The sequence below is a fragment of the Corticium candelabrum genome, chromosome 18, assembly GCF_963422355.1.
Source record: "Corticium candelabrum chromosome 18, ooCorCand1.1, whole genome shotgun sequence".
Taxonomy (NCBI): domain Eukaryota; kingdom Metazoa; phylum Porifera; class Homoscleromorpha; order Homosclerophorida; family Plakinidae; genus Corticium; species Corticium candelabrum.
In genome coordinates, this window is record NC_085102.1 from 5,518,289 (window position 1) to 5,539,940 (window position 21,652).

The 21,652-nt window shown below is 39.7% G+C and overlaps 1 protein-coding gene across 1 annotated transcript in view; it reads right to left on the reverse strand.

Annotated features, from left to right (window-relative positions):
- The window catches only part of LOC134193753 (uncharacterized), a 46,597-nt gene that overhangs the window by 22,967 nt on the left and 1,978 nt on the right, over nucleotides 1-21,652 (reverse strand). Inside the window, exon 2 of the mRNA XM_062662588.1 lies at nucleotides 47-21,638. Coding sequence (XP_062518572.1) covers nucleotides 47-21,638 — 21,592 coding nt within the window. The remainder of the gene's footprint in view (nucleotides 1-46; nucleotides 21,639-21,652) is intronic.

The window sequence follows — 21,652 nt, forward strand, 5'->3', positions numbered from 1 at the left end:
AAGCGCAGAGGTGTTACCATGAAATTCAATCTGTGAGTAACTCCACCTGACTGCAACGATTGTAGCACCAATTTCATATGCCTTATGCTAGTCACATTAACAGTCTCATCAAATGTTACTGTCAGTACACCTCGATCCATATCCAATTCAAACCCTTGCGGTACAGCTGCGGTTGTATCGGGAATATACCTGCTCACCTGTGTCCCATTTCTATTGCTGATCTTAGTCACCTGATTCGATGCCATGTCTGTAACAGCAAACTGAGACATCACAAGAAAAGTGTTGTCTCCGGTTGTTGCTAAAGCTTCTATCTTTTTTATTTCATTCAAATCATTAATTCCAAGCATGACATTGACCACAGTACTGTCCAAACTGTCACTGCTACTGCCTTCAGTCAGTGACCTGAGTGATTCAGACAGCTCAAATGCAGATGACTGGATTGTTATTTCACTAACATTCAACGAGTCTACTTTGACAGTCTCATCAAAAGTGAGAAATAAGTTTGCACTGTCCATGTCTAAGATGAAAGTTAGGAGCTGTGGTGGTGTTGCATCAATCGTGAAAGATTCTACTCTCAAAGATGACCCAACAGGAATTAAACTGTTCCCATTTCCATTCATATCCTTTACGGTATCATTTAATAAGCGTACATAACTTGTGTCTTGTGACTCACCAAGACCAACCAGTCGTTTAATTTCATTCAGATCAGTCGCTTCTAGATACACAGACACAACTGTTGAGTCATCTGGTGATGTTCTCCCACCAGTCAGTTTGTAGTTGATATCAGCATACATGTTACTCTCAAGTAAGATCCTTTCTGGCCTTACAAAGTTTACATCAATAGTCTCAGAAAATGTCATTCTCAAAACTCCATTATTCATATCCAACTCAACTCTTCGCAGAACTGGTTCAACGGAATCTGACACAAACTTTGATACATGGACAGCAAAACTGCTGCTTATTGGTTGAACAGCATTATCATTCATGTCCTCAATTGTGTCACTAGTAAATGACAAAAATGTGTTATTTGCACCGGTACCCAATTCAACAAGACGTTTCAGTTCGTTGCTGTCTGTTTCTCCTAATGAAACAACAATGATTGCTGAATCACTTGATAGTGTTGTCGTTTGAAGAGGCAAGCTACCAGGTGTTAATGTCAAGTTGACACTGACACCAATGGACAACGACTGGAGCATAATCTCAGATACCTGAAGAGTTGAACTTCGAACAGTTTCATCAAATGTCAAATGCAGCTCGGGGTAATCCAAATTCAAATCAAGATCAAACGAAAGAAGGAATGGACGTGTAGTGTCTGGTGTAAAGTGAGACACCTTAACAGCTGCCCGATCTGAAATTGCACGTAAGCTATTGCCTGCCATGTCACGAACAACTGATGACTTTACCCAGACAAATGTTGTCTCCTTTGAAACGGCCAGAGAGAGTAATCTCTTTAATTCATTCAAGTCATCACGTCCGATATAGACCTCAAGTACAGTACCAGACTCACTACGCGTGTACGTACCACTAACAGAATGAAGATGTCTGGCCAGTCCTTCATATGATGAATTTTGCACATAAATTCCATCAACATCAAGTGAGGTAGCATTGACTGTTTCCGAAAAAGTAAGATACAAGACACCAGATGACATGGTTAGACTGAAGTTTGTCAACTGAGGTGGTGATGTGTCTGGTGTGTACAACGTTACTTGACGAGGCATGTTTCTGCTTACAGCAACAACTGAAACGTCAACCATATCTTTCACAGCGCTGCTGTCATAACTAATAAACGTGCTGTTTGTAGATATCGCAAGTGATTCAAAACGTTTAATCCTGTTCAAGTCATTCTGACCAAGTATTATGACAACTCTTGAACTATTATCATTCTCAGTGTAACTGTCTGATGTCAGTCTAAAGTTGACACTCGTCATGTAGTTGCTACTGCTTTGTAGCACAAAAGATGAAATATTTAGAGAATTGACATTAACAGTTTCTGAGAAAAGCAAAGTCAATACACCGCCATCTACGTCTAAATTAAATGAATCAAGCACAGGAGCTGTTGTGTCAGAAATAAATAACTCGGCCTGCAGTCCATTGCCGTTTGTAATTGCAACTAAATCGTTTCCATACACATCTCGTACTGTTGCTGCTCTGATAGCCAAGTAGGTATTGCTTCTATTAGTAGTAAGACGAGTGTCAAGCTTCAACTGGTTCATGTCTTCCATGCCTATGTTGACAACAATGACAAAGCCAGGTAAACTGTGGGTCACACTAGTTTGCATGAGCTGAACACGAGTTGTTGAAGTCGATGAATCTTGAAGAAAAACTCCAGTGCTATCAAAGTGGTGTGACGTCATCACATCATTAAATGTGATTATCAGTTCTGCTGTATTCATATCAAGAGAAAACGATGACACTTGAGGGCTCCTGCTGTCTGCTATAAAGCAGCTGGAACACAGTGGCATTGCTGAGTGAATAGAAACAGGAATACAATAGTTGTCTGCCATGTCAGTTATCATACTAGCTGTAAACGATATAAAGGTATTCATTGAATGTGTTGCTAAATCCATGTCTAATTTCAAAGCGATGAGATCGGGTTCATTCAAAAGGATTGTAAATGCTGTTACACCATCTGGGGATTGCACAAATCCTCCAGACAGCGAAACGTTGCGATCTCCGATTGTCGATAATGACTGGATTGTCAACTGTTTGGCATCAAAGGTGCTTGGTCTGATTGGCTCATTAAATGTTAGATGTAAAGTTTTGGTACTAAGATCAAGACTAAAATCAGTAATTTCAGGTCTGGTAGTGTCACCAACATATCCACCAGGTGTCACTTGGATGGCAGCACCGTTGGGTATTTCATTCAACGGATTTGGTTGTCTAACTGTCATATCAGTTGCGCCACTGCTGGTAACTCTTAAGAATGTATCTTGTTCATTCAAAGCAAATTCATGAGACTTCAGTTGACTTAAATCATCTTGAGATAGATAGAGCTCTATAACAAGACCATCGTTGCTCAAGGTGTGCCCAGATGTGAGTGTAAGTGACTCTGTAGCATTTGCCAAACCTTGTACAGTAAACGCAGTTGGGGTAATTGATGATGCACGAATGGGTTCATCAAAAGTAACAGTGAGAATTCCACTGTCCATGTCAATTGAGAAACCCAACAAGGACGGTGATCTAGAATCATCGATAAACTGTAACGCATCTATACCAGATCCATCTGACAGCGCCACTACCTGGTTTCCATTCATGTCCAACACCGAACCTTCCAGCAGAGTCATCCAACAGTTGTTCACATTTGAGCAAACACGATCATCTTGCTTTACAGCATTCAAATCTATGCTATTCATAAGGATCTCAATTATTGTTCCATTGTCACTAAATGAGGTGCCACCTGTAAGCTGGTATATTTTCTGTGGGTTACGAAGAAAACTTTGCACAATGATGCCAGTAAAATTGAAGGTGCTCACAGCCACTGTTTCATCAAATTCTATCACAAATTGTCCAGTGTTTAGATCCATTGTTAGGAACTGTACCAACCGTGGAGCTGTTCTGTCTGCTACATATTTTCTCACACGTCGGGCACTTTGAGATGACAATGCGACAACAGGATGGCCACTCATATCATAAACGGTAGTTTGAGGAAAAGACAAGTAGGTAGTATTCTCACCACGACACAATCCCTTCTTCTTGATCATATTGAAGTCATCAGTGAGAAATGTCACTAATACCAAAGGATCATCTGGCTGATTAACCACACCACCTGCTAGTTGGTGAATGTAAAAATCAGAAACATTGAGTGTAAGTGTGCTTTGATTAGCAACTGATTGAAATGTCAGTAATGCTGGATCCAAAGAACTCACATTGACAGTCTCTGAGAAATAGAGAGTAAATTTTCCTTTATTCAAGTCCAAGTCAAACCACTGGAGAACAGGCTGTGATGTATCTACATACACAGCAGTTGCCTGAAGAGCAGAAGAGAAAGGAATAGCAACCACAGCATTCCCACTCACATCAGAAACTGCCCTTGATGTCACAGACAGAAAAGTGTCTGCTATGTCACGACCCAGATTGGCCTCTCGCTTGATGTTATTCAAGTCTTCAAGACTTAGAGTTACCTCAATTGTTGTGTAGTTTCGCTTTGATATTTTACCATTTATTAGCCACAAAGAAGATGATGGACTAGAATTTCTGTTCTGAAGACGCAGCTGATTTAGTTGCAAAGAGAGGGCACTAACGCTTTCGGTAAAGTTCAAAATGAGAAGGCTAGAATCTAGGTCAAGAGAGAAGCTATAAAATTCTGGTGGCATTGAGTCCTGCACATACGTATTCACTTGAAGAGCATTGCTAAAATTAACTGGAACTATTCTGTTACCATTCATGTCCTTTGCTGCATTCAAAGAAAGAGCAAGAAAAGTGTTAGATTCGGAAGTTGCCAGCATTAGCTTCTCTTTGATCATATCTACATCATGTGTTGACAGTTTGATCTCTATTTTCGTGTCGTAGTCTGTTGATACACTGCCTCCTGTCAAGTTGTAGTAGCTTGTACTTAATGATCTAACTTTCTCATGCTGCAGAGATATTTCAGTTACATCAATGGTCTCATAGTCCATAGTTTCATCAAATGTCAGTAAAAGAACTTCGTGCGTCAAATCAATGTCAAATGATACCAAATATGGCCGTACCATATCTGGTGTGAACAATTCTGCTTTCAACCCATCTCCATCTGCTATAGCTGAAATTCTATTTCCAGGCATGTCTTGTATGAACAACCGTGTCACCGTGACATATGTGTTGGAGACATTGGTAGCTAAGTCACGATACATTTTCATGTAATTCAAATCATCATCAGACAACACTAGGTGGACACTAGGCTCATTTGTCAACTCATCTGATATATGAGATGTCAGTTGGCGAAGTCTGCCAGCCCAAGTTCCATTCTGAATTGTCAATTGTTCGATATTGAGTGTAGACACTTGCACTGTCTCAGAAAAATGAAGACTAAGAATTCCAAGATGCAAATCTAGTTCAAAACTTTCTATAACTGGAGCAGTTCTGTCTCTTGTGAATGTGGTCACACGTAAAGCAGTATTGCTTTGCACACCATTCACCATGTTGTTATTCATGTCACGAGCAAGAAACGTTGTGAAAGCAATGTTGGTTGTTGCCTTATTGATTACTAGTAATGTTCGTTTCTTAATTTCATTCAAATCATTACGTGACAACTTGACAGTAATAATTGTTGAATCATTAGACAAAACCTCACCGTCTGTCAAACGATAACGAACAGTAACATTGATGACTTCTTCAAACTCGTGGAACACAATGTCAGTTAAATTGAGAGAACTAGCATTCACAGTCTCATCAAAGAACAAAGTGAACAAGCCTTCATCAACGTCCATGTTGAACTTGGTCACTGTAGGTGACGTAACGTCACTCTTATGCTGTGTGACTGGCAGTGCATTAAACCTGTTTATTGGAACAACTTTATTGTCTTTCATGTCCACAATGGTGTCAGCTGTTAGAGACAAAAATGTGGATGATTTAGAGACAGCAAGGCTTGATAACCGCTTGATTTCATTTAGATCAGAAGCTGCAATGTTGATGACAACTTCAGTAACAAAACCACTGTTAGTTACTGTTTCTCCACTGAATGTGTGAGTGGCAACAACCTTTTCTGTTCCATTGGAAAGGTTTTGTAGTGTTATTTCTGCAGCATTCAGTTTCAATGCATTCACTGTTTCTGAAAATCTCATAGTCAGAGTGCCAGCATTCAAGTCAACATCAAATTGTTGCAAACGTGGACTGGTTGTGTCAGGGGTGTACAATGACACTTTGGTGGCATTGATGGCAGCAAGACGAGGCAAAACAGGTTGTCTGTTCATGTCATGAAAAGCGCAACGAAACATGGTAAGCCAACTTGTTGATGGCGTTCCAGCAATCTGGAGTTCTTTCAGTTTATTTAGATCATCCAACGTAAAATTGACTATGACATTAATACCATCCCAAATGGCTGGCAGCCCATAATCAATTCCTACTTCAGATCCACTGCCACTACCACTGACACTACCACTGCTAACAGACATCAACAATGGCCTTGTAAGACTACCATCTGTCAGACTGTACACAGTTGAGTAGTTGAACATTGTCTGTAGAGCAAGGCAGCGATAGTTGACAGATGAAATATCAATTGTCTCAAGAAAGTAAAGAGTCAAGTGTCCGGTGTCCATGTCCAGATCAAAGCGACGAAGATACGGACGTGTAGTGTCATTCACGAAGGATATTGCCTGCATTGCAGCTCCATCAGGAATAGCCACAACAGGATTATCGTTCATGTCTCGTAGCAGTAATTTTGTGACAGTAATGTAGGTTGACTCCAAATTGACATATAAATCATCAAGTCTCTTAATCTCATTCAAGTCATCAGGAGACAGATCTATAATTAGCTCGTCTCCATTTACACTTTGTGTTGAGCTAGTAATAAGAGTGTAATTAGTACTGCCATTCAAGTAATTCTGCAGTGTGATTGCAGAGGGATTAAAAGTGCTTGTGTCAACTACCTCACTAAACATCAAGGTCAACGTCCCAAGATTAATGTCAGCTCGAAAACTTCTTATCTCTGGTCGAACAGTGTCAGGAAAGAACTCTGGTTTGGACAGCATAGCATAGTGACTGTTCTTTGGCTCAGGACTGAGATCTTTAATGCCACCATTAGCCATCTGCAAGTGTGTGTTTATTGTCATTGTTGCCAAATTTGTTTTCAGTTTGATCTCATTTAAATCAACCAAAGTCATCTCAATCATCATAATATGTGAATTCTCGCCAAATGGTTTTCCACCTGTCAATGTTACTGATGATCCCAAGGTTGTTTGATTCTGAACAGTAAATAAGGCTGGTTTGTAGGAACTAAAGTTGACAGTCTCATCAAATGTAAGAGTAAGAATTTCACTTGTTAAATTCAAACTGAAAGATAGCAGATATGGTCCTGTTACATCAGCAGTATAATCAGATACCGAAATTGCTTGATCATCTTGCACAGGTTCAATACGATTTCTGTTCATGTCATAAACGCCGGACTGGGTTATCGCCAAGAGACAGCCTAACTTATCTTGACAAAGGTCAGTAAAAAACTTAATTCTATTCAAGTCACCACTACTAAGATAAACAATCACTGTTGTATCATCAGATGTGTTACTGTAGGTTCCACGTGGACTAGGCCCTGCTGTTAATGAATGATATGATCCAAAGTCTTCAGTAGAACTTCGTAATGTCATCTGACTGACATCCAAAGAGCTCACATTAACTGTCTCACTAAAAACAAGTGTCAGCAATCCTTCATCCATGTCAATATCAAATGACATCAACTTTGGATGAACTATATCTTGTACAAACACAGAAACATTCAGAGCCTCACCAAGTCCAACAGATATTACACTGTTTCCAACCATGTCTTTAATGGCTAAATCTGTCATTTCCAAAAACGTGTTCTCTGGTGATGTCCCAAAATTAGTAAATTTTTTAATGTAATTGAGATCATCCTTAGACAGTTTTGATACCACCACAGTGCTATCATTCGACAAAACCTGACCACCAGTTAGATTCTGCCATTTGGATGGTGAAATAGCATTTTGCAGTCTGATTTGTGTTAAGTCCAAGCTGCTAGCATCCACAGTTTCACTGAAATAAAGAGTCAATTCTTCTTTGGTGAGATCCAAATCAAATGATTGCAGCAGAGGAGAAGTTACATCTGCAACAAAATCAACTGCTTGCTGTGCGTTAGATGACACTATCTCAATGACTGAGTTGTCATTCATGTCTTTAACTGCTCTATCAGACATAAACAGAAACGTGTTGGAAAGATTCGTTGACAGCATATCTAATCGCTTTATCTCATTCAGATCAGTAGAACCAAGAAAAACAACCACCAGTGTCCAGTCAAGACCATTCGTGTAAGTCCTCATGGGGGGAGCACCTGCCTGCAGCCGATGCCTTTGTGATGATTCACTGCGATTAGAGCTACTCTGAAGCCACAGCTGAGATACATCAAGAGAACTAACATTCACGGTTTCATCAAATGTAAGATTGAGCAGTGCCTTGTCCATGTCAAGAATGAATGACAGCAACTGTGGCTCAACTTTGTCAGGAATATATAAGGAAACGAGCATTGCATCTGCAAAACTAACGTCTACAAGATTGTTTCCATTCATATCAAAAACTGTGGTAGGCGTGGCTGCAAGAAATGTAGTTCGGTTTTCTGTCAAAAGATTGCTCATTTGCTTTATCTTGTTCAGGTCATGTGGCTGCAAGGAAATCTTCACAATTCTGTCATCTAAGGTTAGAAGTTCGTATTCAGTCAACTGATGGTATTCTCTAGTGTCAGATCGATTAGACAACTGTTGAAATGTAAGCTGAGTGACATTAAATGTTCTTGTGGCATCAACTGTTTCTGAAAATGTCAGAGCAAGAATTTCTCTTGTCAAGTCAATGTCATAAGAAAGCAGATGTGGCTGGGTAGTATCCTCAATAAATAAAGTCACCATCTCAGCCTGACCATCTGGTATTGAAATAATGCTGTTGTTGTTCATGTCATTTAGAGCTAAGTGGCTGAATGATAACCATGTATTAGAACCATTCTCAGAGCTGGCTAGTCCTCTTAGCTTCTTGATGTTGTTCAAATCTTCAAAACTGACATTGACAGTAATGATGGTTGAATCAACAAGTGAACCGTCTCCTCCAGTTAGTCTATAAGTACTGTTATAATCTCCCGTCTTGTTATTTTGCAGAATCAATTCTGTCAGAACGAGACTAGAAGCATTCACAGTTTCTGAATAAGAAAATGTAATCATTCCTGAATCCATGTCAACATCAAACTGTACCAAACGTGGAGGTGTCCTGTCTTCTTCAAAATGACTTACAACTAAAGCAGCAGAAACGTTGATAGCAGCTAGATCATTTCCAGCCATATCCAACAAAGCTCCTTCAGCAACAGAAAGGTAAGTGTTCTCCCTTTTGGTTGCCAAATTGGTAAAGAACTTTAGTTGATCGAGGTCATTGATATCCAGCTGTAAGGCAAGGATTAGCCCATTTTCAGCAGTTAGAATTTTACCACCAGTCAGTGTTATCATTGTTGTAGGAGATGATACAGACTCTTGCAATGTAATAGTTGACACATCCAATGAGCTAACATTCACTGTCTCTGTGAAAGAAAATGTCAATGTACCTGCATCCATGCTAATGTTGTAAGTCACAATACGTGGCACAGTTGTATCGGAAACAAATACTGATACTTGTGTTGCATTGCTTCCATTCACAGCTACAACAGCATTACCGTTCATATCATCAATGGTCATCTCAGTCAATGATACAAATGTTGTCTCATTTGATATGGCCAACCTTGTCAATTTCTTCAATGAGTTCATGTCATCATGGCCAATACTAATAACTATCACAGGCCAATCAGGACTGTAAGACTTACTGTCGAATTCAGAGCTTCCAGCTGTCAAGCGTTGTCTTTCTGTCAGTGCATTACTACGTGATGACTGAATAACTATCTCAGCAACATTCAGTGATGAAACATTAACAGTTTCTGAGAAAGTCATTTCAAGTTTGGCTGCATTCATGTCAAGATTAAATCCCACAAACAATGGTTGAACTCCATCAGGAACTAAATTCCTGACTTGTAGTGCACTTCCGTTCAATCTAGGTACAACATTGTTTCCATTCATGTCTTTCAAGGCATTCATACTGAAAGAAATGAAGGTATTGTTCATATGTGTTACAAGCCCAGGTACACTCTTAATGTAATCGAGATCACTGGTTGTTAGTTTCACATCAACAACTGGACCATCTTGAGAAAGAATGTCTCCACCTATTAGACGGCGACTATAAACTCCTAGTGAATTGTCTTGCAGAACAAATTCTGTTAGAATATATGATGAGATGTCAACTGTCTCTGAAAATGACAGCGTCAAAATTTCACTTGTCAAATTTATATCAAATGACAGCAGAACTGGTTGAGTTATATCCATAGTGAATTCAAGTACTTGCACTGCTTTACTTGCATTAATAGATATCACACGGTTTCCATTCATGTCTGCCACAAGATATTGGTCAAATGTGAGGTAGCTGTCACGATGTACAGTTGTCAGATTCTCAAAACGTTTGAGCTCATTTAGATCCTCATTACCGATTTTTACAGCAATTGTGACAGTACCAGGCAGATCTCCAATAACGACAGTACCAGCAGTAAGTTTATAGCTTTCAGTTGCATTTGAGGCAGCATTTTGGAAAACAACTCTTGTGATATCAAATGTAGAAGCATTTACTGTTTCAGTAAACGTGACATTGAACTCGCCATTGTCCATGTCCAAATTATATGACACCAGCTCTGGTGAGGTCATATCTGGTATAAACTTTGTGACCTGCAGACCCGCATTTGAAGAGATCTTTACAACTTGATTAGAATTCATATCTCTGATTGTCGCAATCGTTATTGCCAAATACGAGGAGAAATTTGAAACAGCTAAACTTGTCAGTTGCTTGATCCGATTGAAATCATCAAAGCCAATGTTCATGACAAGCACTGTCCCATCACCTGTCAATAAAGTACCATTTAGTATCGTATGGTATTGTAGACTGCTGAAGTTAGATCGTTCAAAAGAGCTCTGCAATGTCATTTCACTGCTGATAAAGGTCAAGGAATCAACGGTTTCTGAGAATGTCATTGTCAAATTGCCTGAGTCTAAATCAAGTTCAAATGCATCCAAAGTGGGTGACGTCTGATCTTCAATGAAAGAGTACACTTTCTTTCCTGCTATGTTAGCAATAGGAACAATCAAATTTGACCGCATATCTGTTATAAAATTGCTGCTGAAATGCAAATATGTGTTATTACCACTTGGGTGAGAGGCAAGGTTACGCAGTCTTTTCAAAGTATTTAGATCATTGACAGACAAGTCCAGGGTGATAACAGTAGAGTCATCAACTGATTGCAGACCTCCTGAAAGAGTAAGCCATTCTGATGTGTTTGATACAATTCTTTCACTTTGAAGTGTTAATGCCGACACATTCAGAGAATCTGTTTCAGCAGTCTCTGAGAAAGTGAAAATAAGCTGGCCGGAGTTAAGATTAACGTCAAAATCTACCAACTGTGGTGGAGTCGTATCATTAACCAAAGATCGAACTTGTCTACCCAATGAACCAACAATGGCAGTCAGATTATTTCTGTTCATATCCAAGACTGTTCCTTCCAATACTGATACAAACGTATTATTGTCTGATGTTCCCAAGTCAGTCAGTTTCTTCAGCAAATTCAAATCATCAGTAGATAAATTAAATTGTATCATCAAGTCATTATCCAACGTAACCTGTTGACCTCCTGTCAATTTTACAACCTCAGTTGACTGAGATACATCTTGTGTGTTCTGCAAGGTGATGAACGTAAAATGAAGTGTGGAAACATTAACTGTTTCTGTAAACAATAACGTCAAATTTCCAAAATTCACATCAAGATCAAAAGAAACCAGCAATGGGTTGGTTGTATCTGGTGTGAAATGAGTTACTCTTACAGCATGATCTGCAGAGACAAGATCCACTGAATTTGCATTCATATCTGACACAGATTTGTTTGACAAGCTGATAAATGTGCTGCTATTGTCTATTGCAAGATGTACCAGTTTCTTCAAAGTGTTCATATCATCATCTCCCAAATTAATAGTTATCCCAAACCAGTCTGGTGATGAAGACCTAGAAGAATGGATCTGTAACCTATGACTCAAGAAGTCTGGAGACAAGACACTTGGTCTAATAAAGATCTCATCGACTTGAATAGAGCTGGTGTTGATTGTCTCAGTAAATACCAACGTCAGTGTTGCAGCATTCATGTCTAAATCAAATGAAAGAAGTCTAGGTGGAATGAGATCTTCTGTAAATTGCCTCACTCGCTGAGCAGAGCCATCAACAATGGTAATGACAGGATTAGAGTTCATGTCACGAACCAAGTCTTCAGTGACCACAATGTATGACGTTTGATTAGAGACAGAGAGATTAGTAAACTTCTTCAAACTATTCAAATCCAGTTTCGTGAGCAGCAAAGTCAATGTTGTTCCATCAGTTGAGAGAAGCTTCCCTCCTGTCAGTTGTACAACCACTGAAGCAGTTTGTGAATCTTGCACAGTAATTTTAGATGCATCAAATGATGAAGCATTTACTGTTTCAGAAAATGACAAAGTCAACAACTCCTGAGTCAGATTAAGATCAAAAAATTCTACAGTGGGGGAAGTTTTGTCTTCACTCAACAATTTCACTTGCAAAGCAAACGAACTGTTGCGTGATACAACCCAGTTATGATTGACATCCTGCACAGCTTTAGATGTCCACGACAACCAGGTGTTGGTGGCACTTGTTGCAACACCCGTTAGACGCTTGATTTCATTCAAATCAGGATCTGTAATGTTCACCTCCACTGTAACACCAGGATGGTCTCCGTATAACACAATACCTCCAGAAAATGTAAACACGGTTGCATTACTAAGCAATACACTATGGCTTTGCAACTGGAAACCCGTCATATCTAATGTGCCTGGATCAACTGTTTCAGAAAACTCTAGGATCAACAATCCTTTGTTCATGTCAAGCTCAAAGTTCTCCAACTCAGGTGCTGTTTGATCTTCAAAGAAGTAACTCACTTGAAGGGCATGCATCTGAGGTATACTGACTGCACGGTTTCCTTTCATATCAGAAATGGCAAAGTCATGCAAAGACAAAAATGTATTGTTTACAGCTGTAGCAAGTGACAACAATCGTTTGATTTCATTCAAGTCAAAGAGAGCCACGGAGACGACTATGTCTGGTGAATACATTGACTCTGTTCCTGTACTGCTGTCTAGACTGCCAAGAACATGAATTATGTAACTGTCAATTGTGTCTGCTTCTCCCTGCAGAGTAATACCAGAAACATTAAGAGTTAGACCATTAACTGTCTCAGAAAAATGCAATGTTAAAGAGCCAGCGTCCATTGACATATTAAAGTGCTGCAACTCTGGAGCAGTTGTGTCTGGGACATAACGACCCGCAGAAGCAGAATCCACTCCATTCTTACGAGGTGATACTGATTGGCCGTTCATATCTTGGATAGCAGTCGAATCTACGGTAAGCCAAGCACTCGACTGCATCTCAGCAATCTTCGAAGACTTGATCACATTCAAATCATCCAAAGACAAAGTAATATTTACTTCCGTGGAATCTTTTGTATTTATGACATTGCCACCAGTCAAAGTGTGTCTAACAGTTGTATTTAAATCTTGCTGGAGAGTAATTCCTGAAAATACAACTGATGAGGCATCCATTGTCTCCCAGAAATAAAGAGTTAGTAGCCCAGTGTCCATGTCGAGATCAAATGTACGTAGTGATGGTCGAGTACTGTCGTTTACAAAAATTGATGCTAACTGAGCATTTCCATTCTGAATGGCCACAACAGAGTTACCATTCATGTCTCTGATTAGCTTGGATTCAATTGTCAAGTACGATGTGCTTTGATTGACATACAATGACTCTAAACGCTTTATTTCGTTCAGATCTTTCCGAGACAAGTTAACAATGATCTGTACACCGTTTTGACTTGTAGTGTTTCCTCCAGTCAAAGTGAGCCTAATATCCGACCTATGGGCATTTTGTACAGTGATTCCAGTCACATTCAAGGTATTACTGTCTACTGCTTCATTAAAGATAAAAGTCAGTATTTCAAGATTCACATTTACATAAAACGAATCAAGAGTTGGAGGACTTGAGTCACTAGTAATGACATCTGCAACCAGGTTAGCAGAAAATCCTGGGTTTGGAAACAATGCTAAATCCCTGACAGTGTCAAATCCAATAGTCAAATTTGTGTTGTCAACTTGAGTACCCAAGTTCCTCCGCAGTTTAATACTGTTCTGGTCTAAAACTGGCAAGAGAACTTCCAAAATATGTGAATTGGATGACAAAACTTGACCTCCAGTTATATTGACAACAGCCCCACCATCTACATCTGATGTTAGACTTAATCGAGTAGGAACAAAACTGGAGGCATTTACTGTCTCATCAAAAAACATGGTGATTATACCACTATCGACATCCAACTGAAACGATAAAAGATGAGGACCAGTAATATCCCTTTGGTACTGTGCAACACGTGCTGCATCTCCATTGGCTAAGCCAAAAACTTGATTTCCGTTCATGTCATCAATCAGTTCATCTGTGAAAGTGAGGTATGTTGTATTTTCCTCACGTGCCAAAGACACAATTTTCTTGATTGCATTAAGGTCCGAAATACTCAATTCAATTTCAACACTCACACCATCAACACTTTTAGAGCTGCTGCTGCTAGATAAAGTAAAGGATGACTCATTAGAGGCAACAAACACTGCAGGTTGTAAAGAAATTTGAGTGATATCCAAAGAGGATGTTTCTATTGTTTCATCAAACACAAGTGTCAAGAGTGCTCGTTCAACATCCAGATCAAAGTAATCAAGGTTGGGACGAATTACGTCTGGTCGAAACCGACGCACTTGCAATGCATTCCTACTATCCTGTAGTTCATTGACAGGGTTTCTACTCATATCCTGGATAGCACTTTTTGTCATTACCATGAATGTATTAAAAAATGAGGTTGCTAATTCACGGAGTCGTTTTATTTCATTGAGATCAGTAACACCAAGGTGAACTGAAACCACGGTGTTGTCTTCCTGAATAGCTCTGCTTTCATTGTTCAAACTTCTTGCAGCTCCATTCTTAGTTTCATTGGAAAACTGCAGTGTTATTTGAGTTACATCAAGAGATTCGACTCTCATTGTTTCACTGAATGTCATAGTCAGTAATTCGTTTGTAAGATACAGATCATAAGACAGCAGAGATGGTCTAACATAGTCAGGATAAAAATCAGAAACCCAGGTAGCATTTGACCAACGAACTGCTGTGACATAATTGAAATTCATGTCACGAACCAGAAGAGCTGCAAACGAAATGTATGTATTGTGCTCTGTAGTAGCTACATTCAGGTCCTTCTTGATAGCATTTAGATCAGTGTCTCCAATAGTAATGGTCACAACAGTGTCGTCACTACTGAAAGTGCGACTTGGAAAAGGACTGTCAGTTGTTAGTCTGTACCAGCCAAGACTGTTGTTCAGAGACACATTAGACTGTAGCAAGATCTGTTGAATATCAAGAGAAGAAACATTCACAGTCTCATCAAATGTCATCTGTATTATCCCTGTGCTCATATTCAAACTGAAACCCACGAAAACAGGAGGAGTAGTATCATTTGTGTATTGGTCCACCTTCAATGCCTCCAACACCCCAATTTCTTCTACTGGATTAGATACTGCATTAGAGACCATGTCTCTGATTGCCGTTTCTTGGACTACAAGATAGGTTGTGTCTTTAGAAGCAGCCAGTCCAATAGCTCTTTTAACAGCATTCAGGTCATCGACTGTCATGTTAAATTTGACTATTGTACTGTCTTCAAGAGTGTTCCACCCGCCAGTGAGCTGATAACTATTCACTGTAAAACCCTTGATGTTCTGCAAGATAAAACCAGTAGGATTGAATGAAGATGCATTAACAGTCTCATCAAAAGTAAGTGAAAACTGCCCAAGGTCTAAATCCAAATTATACTGATTCAGTTGAGGACGTGTTCGATCTGGTAAGAACTTTGAACTCATAATTTGAAATGAGTTTGATGCATTGATAGGCGTGATATGATTTTCATTCATATCATCAACAAGCATGGAAGTAATCAACAGATCAGTATTTGCTGCATTTGTAGCCAAGTCACGAAGAGACTTCAACATGTTCAAGTCATCAATAGTCAATTTGATTTCAATAGACAGCTTTGCTTGTTGTAACACTGGAATATACTCTCCTCCTGTCAAACTGTATCTATCACCAGATGTTGAACTGTATAGCGTCACCTGGGTCACATTCAGGCGTTGCCGATTAACAGTTTCTGAAAAAGTCAGAACTATACGACCGCTTCCATCCATGTCGAGAGTAAAATCTTCAAGAGTAGGTGGATTAGTATCTGGTGTAAACTGACTGGCAAGAAGAGCATTACGTCTTGTGATTGGTTCGGCATTATTTGAAAACACATCTGTAACAGTTTCAGCTGTCAGTGCCAGAAAAGTATTGTCCAATCGAGTTGCAAGCTTGTCATCGCGTTTAATTTCATTGACATCCCCTGATTCAAGTTTGATGATTACAGAATAGTCACTTGAAGAGGAAAGAACAATTCCCATAAGCAATTCACGAAACTCCGGTGTTGTATCATCTTTAGAGCTCTGTAGACGTATCTTAGAAGAGTCAAGAGAGGTCACTACCACATCATCAAATGTTATGCTTAATGTTCCTTCATCCATGTCCAAATGAAAGTCTGTGGCCAAAGGACCAGTTGTGTCAGGAATAAAACCTACAGCTGCAAGCTGAATGGCAGAAGCTAAACCTACAACTGGATTACCATTAGTATCATTGATGGCACCAGCAAACATCTTGAGAAAGGAATTAGATGGTGAAGTGCCAATTGTGGTGTCAAGTTTCAAAGTCTTCAAATCAGATTTTGACAGCCTGATTTCAATCTCTTGCTTCACAACGTCATCAACGTAGAATACTGTGCCATTAGACAGAGAAACAATGGTACCACCCGTAGACAGAGATTGCAGACTGATCTTTTCAAACTGCACAGATTCTAAATCAACAGGTTCGTTGAACGATATCCGCAGCACACCTTCATCCAAGTCTAGTTGTGAAAAAGATGTGACTTTTGGATCTGTATTGTCAGAAATGAATGATGTAACATTAATGGCTAGAAATGAAGACTCTCGAGGCCTAACAAAATTATCGCTCTTGTCTTGCACAAGTGTTGATGTAAATGTAATAAACGTGTTATCATGTGACGTAGCAAGATCTTCATATGCTCGAATCTGGTTTGCATCAACAGTTAGAAGATCAATCTGGATTTCTAGTCCATTGTCACTAACTGTCTTGCGAGTTGATCCAGTTAGAGTGTAATTGCGAGATGACAACAGTCCATTCTGAAACGTGAGAGCAGTTGGATCAAACTGATCAATTGCAATGGGTTCATTAAATGTAAGTACACACTGGTTACTGTTCATATCAAGACTAAACCCAACCACTTCAGGTCCAATGTAATCTGGAGTGTATTGAAATGTCCTTACTGCGCTAGTAATTGAAATCGGGACAATGGCATTACTTGCCATGTCAAACACAGTGTTGCCTGTCAGTGTTAAGTGTGAAGAACCCAGTTTAGTAAACAAACCCTCGTCGTTCTTCAACGCATTTAGATCATCAATGTGCAGCAGAACAGAGACAATTGGTGTGTTCTTGTTATTCAGAACAGTACCATTGTTAGCAACAGGGTGCTGACTATCTGGAAGGCCATCTGTGTCTACAAATGTAAGTCCAGAAAAGCTGAAAGTCGTCCTGTCTACTGTCTCTGAGAAATAGAAAGTGATTTCTCCAGATGACATGTTGACAGAGAATCGTTCCAGTTCAGGGCTTGTTGTATCTGGCACATACTCTGCTGTTCGGATTCCAACACATGTCAAGTCTTCTTGATAGGTAGTCACTTGGACAGCATTGTCTGATGTAATCGGAACAACATGGTACCCAACGAAGTCTTCAGCAGTGGTTTCTGTGAAAGTCAAGAAAGTGTCTTGTCTAGACTTGGCTAAAGCAAGATCATCTTGTTTCAATAGCATTGTATCGTATCCAGTGAAGTAGACCTGAATCACTGACTGCACATTCAAGCCTCTAATCCGACCACCAGACAGTGTGATGTTCTTTGTTCCTGCCACTTTATGACGCTGACTCTGTAGAGTGATTTCAGTTGTGTTGAATGTTGATGTAACAACAGCCTCAGAGAAACTCAATTTGAGAAAGTTGCCATTGAGATCAATGTCAAAAGAGAGCAGTTCTGGTTGCATTGTATCTTCCTTTACAGCACTGGCTTGTAGTGCTAAGCCAGCTAGCTCAGCCGAGGGATTGCCACTCATGTCTTCACACACACCACTTTCCAAGGTTAAATACGTGTTGTTGACATCAGTAGCTAGGTCTAATTGTGACTTCAAAGTGTTGGAATCAAAGTCATTTAGCAAGACGGTAAGAGATAAACTGCCAGTCTGGTTGTGTGCCGCTTCACCACCGGTAAAAGTGTGGAACATGTTGTGTAAGTGTGTTGTGCTTGTGTTCTGATAGTTCTGGATTGTTATCCTTGAACCGGTCAAAGTTAAGGGATTGACAGGCTCATTAAATGTCAGTTCCAAACTTTGAGCATCCATATCCAGGTTAAATGACAACAACTGAGGGACAGTCTCATCTCGAAAATATGACGCAGCCTGTTGAGCAGAAACGGCAGAGATTGGGATAGATTTTCGATCATCCAAGTCTTTGACAAAATCAGACGTATGACTCAAGTAGGTATCAGCTTGAGCTGTAGCAAGTAAAGTGTTAATCTTCAACGAGTTAAGGTCAGAGTCGCTTAGCTCAGCAATTATAACATAATCATCTGGATCAATTCTTGTGGCTTCTGTTGGCATTACAGTTGCCTGTCCTGATCCTGATCCTGAACCAGAACCACTTCCATCACTGCCATCAACCGGCAAAGCTTTATTAGCTAACAGTGTGTAAGACACATTTCCAACCATATCACCTTGCAGAGTGAGTTGTGAGACATCCACACTACTTGCATCCATTACATCACTAAAAGTGAGATAAATCATACTAGAGTCCATGTCCAATGAAAAGCTCTCCAAGTATGCAGCCGTTGAATCAGCAGTAAATCCTCCACGTACCAGTGGCAATGGATTGTCTGTAGATACTGGTGTGACCTTATTGCCTGACACATCGGTGACTGTACTGTTTGTTAAAGAAAGATGAGTATCAGAATCAGATGTTGCAACTAGCTCATTCAGTTTAAGAGTCTTTAGATCGAATTGGTTGAGAGCAACTTCTATTTCTCTCTTTCCAATATTGACATAAGAGACTTCACCACCAGTCAATGTGTGACTTTCATTTGGAAATACCACAGAGAGAATAGAAAGCTCAGCAGGCAAGATGCTGGCAAGTGATACTGGCTCATCAAACAACAATCTCAGAAATCCATCATTTAAATCTAATGCTGTGAAAGATATAGCACGAGGTCTAGTCACATCTGAAAGAAATGAAGATGCTTGTAATGTGTTGATGCCATCTCTTCTTGGTTGTACACCATTACCACTAACATCACTCACTAAACTAGAGTTGAAAACGATAAATGAATCTGCACGTGAAGTTGCAAGACCTTCTACAGACTTCAGTGCATTTGCATCATCTGTTGTCAGTGTTAGAGTTATGACCAAACCATCATCACTTCGTGAAGAAACTTCAGGACCAAATGATGCAACAGACACTGATACAGTGCCATCATGACTGTTTTGTATGGTGAGATGCAATGGCTGAAATGATTTTAAATCAACAACTTCGTCAAATGTCATACGTAAAATTCCCTCGTTCATGTCAACAACAAAGCTTACCAATTGGGGTGATGTACTATCAGAAATGAACGAAGAAGGTTGAAGCCAAGAGCCACTACTTCCAGGTACAACAGAGATAATTGTATTTCCAGACATATCTTGAATAAAGCTTGAGTCAATCCGAATCCAACAGTTTGTGCTAACTGTGCACAGCCTTGTGTCTAACTTAAGATAATTTAGATCAAATAATGTAAGAGAGACAACAACACGAGTTCCATCACTGCTAATTGTCGACCCACCAGTCAATGACAATGTCCCAGATGCATTCACAAAAGAATTGCTAAGAAACAACCCATCAAACTTGATTGATGATACATTGACTGTCTCAGAGAATGACAATACAAGTTCACCGCTATCAAGATCCAACGTTTCAAATTGAGCAAACATTGGATTGGTACGATCTCTAGTCAGTTGTCTCACAGAAAGAGCAGAACCATCTGTCAGAGGAACAACAGGTAAGTCTGCTGCATCAGTAACAAAAGATGATGTGATTGTCAAAAAACAGTCAACAGACGACTGACACAAAGGAAGTCGTGTAACTTCATCCCAATCAGTCTGGCTAAGAAACAAACTAACTTCAGTATCATCTTGACCTGAAACAGCCACATTAGTGAGTTCATATGATGCTTGATTCACTAATACTGCATCCTGTAAAGTCAACTGGGTTGCATCAATTGACTTTGTGAGAACAGTTTCATCAAATGTAAGAAACAATTGCGCACTATTCAGATCAAAATCAAAGTGGATAAGTCTTGGAGCTGTGGTGTCACTGACATATTGCCGAACACGAAGGGCATTGTTAGGTGAGACAGCAATGACTGGATTCTCATTCATGTCATTCACTGTGCTTGAAGTGATGGACAGGAATGTATCAGTAATAGCAGTTGCAAGTGATAGAAAACTCTTAAGTTTGTTTTGATCATTTTCTGTGAGCTGCAATGTAACAGTCGTGGTAACTGTTTGGGTGGCAGCACCACCTGTTAACACGTACATCACTGATGCATTAGATTGACTTGATTGAAAAGTAAGTTGGTTTGGCTGAAACAAAGCTAAACTAACTGGCTCCGAAAAAGTCAGTGTCACAAGACCACTGTCCATGTCTAAACCATACGATTCAAGACTTGGTTGTGATGTATCTGCCATATGACTTGTGATTGGCAAAGCATTTAAATGGCTGATTTCTTTAACTGCATTGCCATTCATATCTTCTATCATATTACTTGTAATTGATAGAAATGTATTGTCAGGCATGGTACCAAGAGACAGATGAGATGCAACTTGATTAAAATCGCTGCTTGCAAGTCCAATGACTATAACTGTGCCATCACTACTGCTTGATGAGCTGGCAGCAGTGAGTGTGGCACTAGTTAGAGACGATGAGGCATTGTTTTGTATCGTTATGTCTTTAACACTCAATGTCGATGCCTTCACTGTTTCATCAAAAGTCAATGACAACAACCTGCTATCCAAGTTCAAGTCAAAAGACACCAAAGATGGTCTTACCCTGTCTGAAATGTAGTTGCTAACCTTCACAGCAGCTGAAGTTGGTATTCCTTGTACTTTGTTGCCTGCAGAATAGCGCATATCCTGAATAGCATCAGAAGTCATAGCCAAAAATGTGTTTGATGCTGCAGTAGCAAGTTGGCTGTCAAGCTTTAGAGCATTCAAGTCAAGAACACTGAGAATGAGGACAATCTCTGTAGAATCAATAGTTGATCCAACTCCTCCCGTCAGTGTGTACGCATTGAGTGTGCCTCCGCTTTGAGTGTTTTGTATCGTTAGCTGTGTAGAATCTAATGTCCTAGCATGCACTGTTTCACTGAACTGAAGAGTTAGCTTGCCAATTGTCATGTCAAGAGAAAATGAAAGGAGAAATGGAGGTGTTGTGTCATCGATAAACAAGGAGACACGAAAGGCAGAGAGGAGTGTGAGCAAGTTGTTATTCATGTCTTTTACAGTTGAGTTAGTTGCCATTAGGAAAGTGTTTGCTACACGAGAAGCAAGATCTGGCATTTGTTTCAACCCCTCGAAATCAGACTTTGACAATGTGATAATAATAGTTTGAGAGTCGTCCTAATAAATATAAG